The sequence below is a fragment of the Lactuca sativa genome, chromosome 4 (assembly GCF_002870075.4).
Source record: "Lactuca sativa cultivar Salinas chromosome 4, Lsat_Salinas_v11, whole genome shotgun sequence".
NCBI classification, from domain to species: domain Eukaryota; kingdom Viridiplantae; phylum Streptophyta; class Magnoliopsida; order Asterales; family Asteraceae; genus Lactuca; species Lactuca sativa.
Window position 1 is genome coordinate 169,141,782 of NC_056626.2, and position 2,698 is coordinate 169,144,479.

The following is a 2,698-nucleotide window of genomic DNA, read 5'->3' on the forward strand; positions in this document are numbered from 1 at the left end:
GAAAAGTCATTAAATTTGCTGGGAAAATTACCCTAAGTCAAGGGGAATAAGGGCATTTTTGGAATTTTACCAAAACTAGGTAGGGTTTTGTCACATGATGTTAATTTGTTGCTGCCCACATCTCCCCAGAAAAGCTACAATATGGTAGACCATCACCATCCATTTGAACTTTGAAGAAGATGACAATGCAATGTAAGTTTATGTTAATTATTTTCTCTTACTATTTATTTTTGAATTTATGGCACTTTAGTTGCATTGAATCTGATCTGGTGGGAATAAAAAGATGAGACAGAAATCGATTAAGTTAACTAACCATTTTTCTTACTTTTAAACTGTGTTTAATTATTTTCCAATTTTGTCTATCAAGTATCATGTTTTTTCTTTGGGTTTGTCCATGTGATCGAATTTTGAAATACAAATTGAATTCAATCTTAAAATTAATTTTCTTTAAGTCGGAAAAAAATATTATATTCTATTGGTTACATCATAACCAAACAAAATTAATTTAGATATTTAGTTCAGTAATGATGTTTATTTGTCTTATGTTTCATATTTTTTTGGTGAAATTTGGTGTATATAGTCGGTTAATGTAACTGAACATGCAGAAAAATAGACATGCAAGAAATAACAAGGTACTCCATTCAAATGTTTAATATAGCATTTTTTTATTATAACGTTGCATTTTCACTTTTTTCCACACTAACACATTGCTATTATGAGCAAAATACACATATAGAAAGGAAAAAATGTTATAGAACAGTTATTAGAAACTAAACATCAATGTTATTGCAGGATATGGTGAAGGATCAAGTGATTCACATTTTTACTCCTGAGAAACCAGTTGTGATGATAAAAGTTTTGTACTTTTTTTTATCACATCGTAGTCGCACAAATGGCAGAATAGAAATAATTAAAGTAAAAAAATCTATGTTTGTGTATCATTATGATGTTTTGTTGCTGGGATTTGTGGTAATAATACCCTTATAATGTTTTTGTTTTACCTTTTCTCTATTAAGTATAGCCATGATTAGTTTTTAAGAAAGATCTTAGAAGAGTGTCAGGTGAAAGTTTGAGGAATTTGTATTAGACTAGTCTGTTTTTGTAATTATGTTATATTATGAGTTGGTCAAATGTAATGTTGTTTTGTATATATATACACCGATATCAATGAGAGGGGGATTGATTTTGGCCTTATCACATATTCTATTATGGTATCAAAGCATTACGTCCCTTCCTAATTGGCGCTAACCTTAAACGCCTCTCTCCCTCTCTTCTCATTCTCCTTCTTTTGATCACCTCCACCACTCTTTAATGACAGGACCGACAACCCCCTTCATCCTGTAGTCATTGTCACGAACATCAAGAATTACATACGAATCCTCCTTGATACGGATGACAACCAATACATATCTTGGGCCAAACTTTTCAAGATACACTATCGTGCGTTCCAGGTTCTTGATCATATCATTCCACCTGCTTCATCTACTTCTGCCAAAGAAAAAGATCCTAAAGACGATGAACAGTGGTCACACCTGGATGCCATTGTGTTACAATGGATATACGAGATGATTTCTAAAGATCTCCTCATAACCATTCTCTCGCCAGGAACCACCGCTTTCGCCGCCTGGAAGGCCATTGAAAACATCTTTATAGACAGTAAACTAGCTCGTGCTCTCCACCTTCACCAGAAATTAGCAAATGTCAAGCTCGAAAACTTTCCTAACATGGTGACATATTGCCAAGAAGTTAAAAATCTTTCTGATCAGCTAACTAATGTCGAGGCTCCTGTAGACAATCAACGGCTTGTTCTACAGCTTATCTCCGGGCTCTCGGATCAATACGACAACATCGCCACTCTTCTCCAACAATCCACTCTGTTACCCAACTTCTACACCGCCCGCTCTAAACTTTGTCTCGATGAAACCAAAAAATCGTTGCATAACCCACCCGTCACCGCCCTCACCGCCTCCATCACCGCACCAACAGCGAACGCCGTCGGCACAACTTCCTCTGATCAGCGAGACAACATAACATATTCTCAGTCGCAGCAGCCCCGGTCCTCTGGTCGGGGCCATTCGGATGGATCTTATCGTGGGCGGGGTCGAAGTGGACAGGGCAGAGGACGGGGATGCGGATGTGGGCGCGATTTCTCCTACTCCCAACAGCCTCCATGGTATTTCTGGAATGAACCAACATGGACCACTCCACCGCTCCTTATCCCACTGCACCACAATAGCGATACCCGATGACACGCCCTCTTGCCGCTGGCATTCTCAGACCTTCTCCGGCACATGCTTACACCTCAGAAGCTTCGTACAACCCTACCAAAATTAAGCAAGCCATGCATACCATGACACTCAACCCCGACCCCAACTGGTACGCTGACACGGGCGCGACAAATCACATGGCAAACATGACAGGTAAAATCTCAACTTATTTCAATAATAACGGACCAAACCATATCGTTGTTGGCAACGACTCTTACATTCCGATACATGGCTCCGGACACACCACACTTCCACCCCCTTCCCTCCTCTCAAACTCTATAATATCTTACATGCTCCTCATCTTATTAAAAACTTGTTATCTATTCATCGCCTTACAACAGATAATTCCGTTGCTGTTGAATTTGACCCTTTTGGTTTACTTGTGAAGGATTACTGAACGCAGATTCCTATCCTGCGATGTGATAGCACCG

The 2,698-nt window shown here is 39.0% G+C and overlaps 1 protein-coding gene across 1 annotated transcript; it reads left to right on the forward strand.

Annotated features, from left to right (window-relative positions):
- The first annotated feature begins 599 nt into the window (after positions 1 to 599).
- LOC111906824 (uncharacterized) lies at positions 600 to 2,249 on the forward strand. The gene is made up of 3 exons (XM_052771025.1): positions 600 to 632; positions 793 to 860; positions 1,319 to 2,249. Exons 1-3 carry the CDS (start codon positions 600 to 602, stop codon positions 2,247 to 2,249), a joined length of 1,032 nt encoding a protein of 343 aa, XP_052626985.1.
- The last annotated feature ends 449 nt before the right edge of the window (positions 2,250 to 2,698 follow it).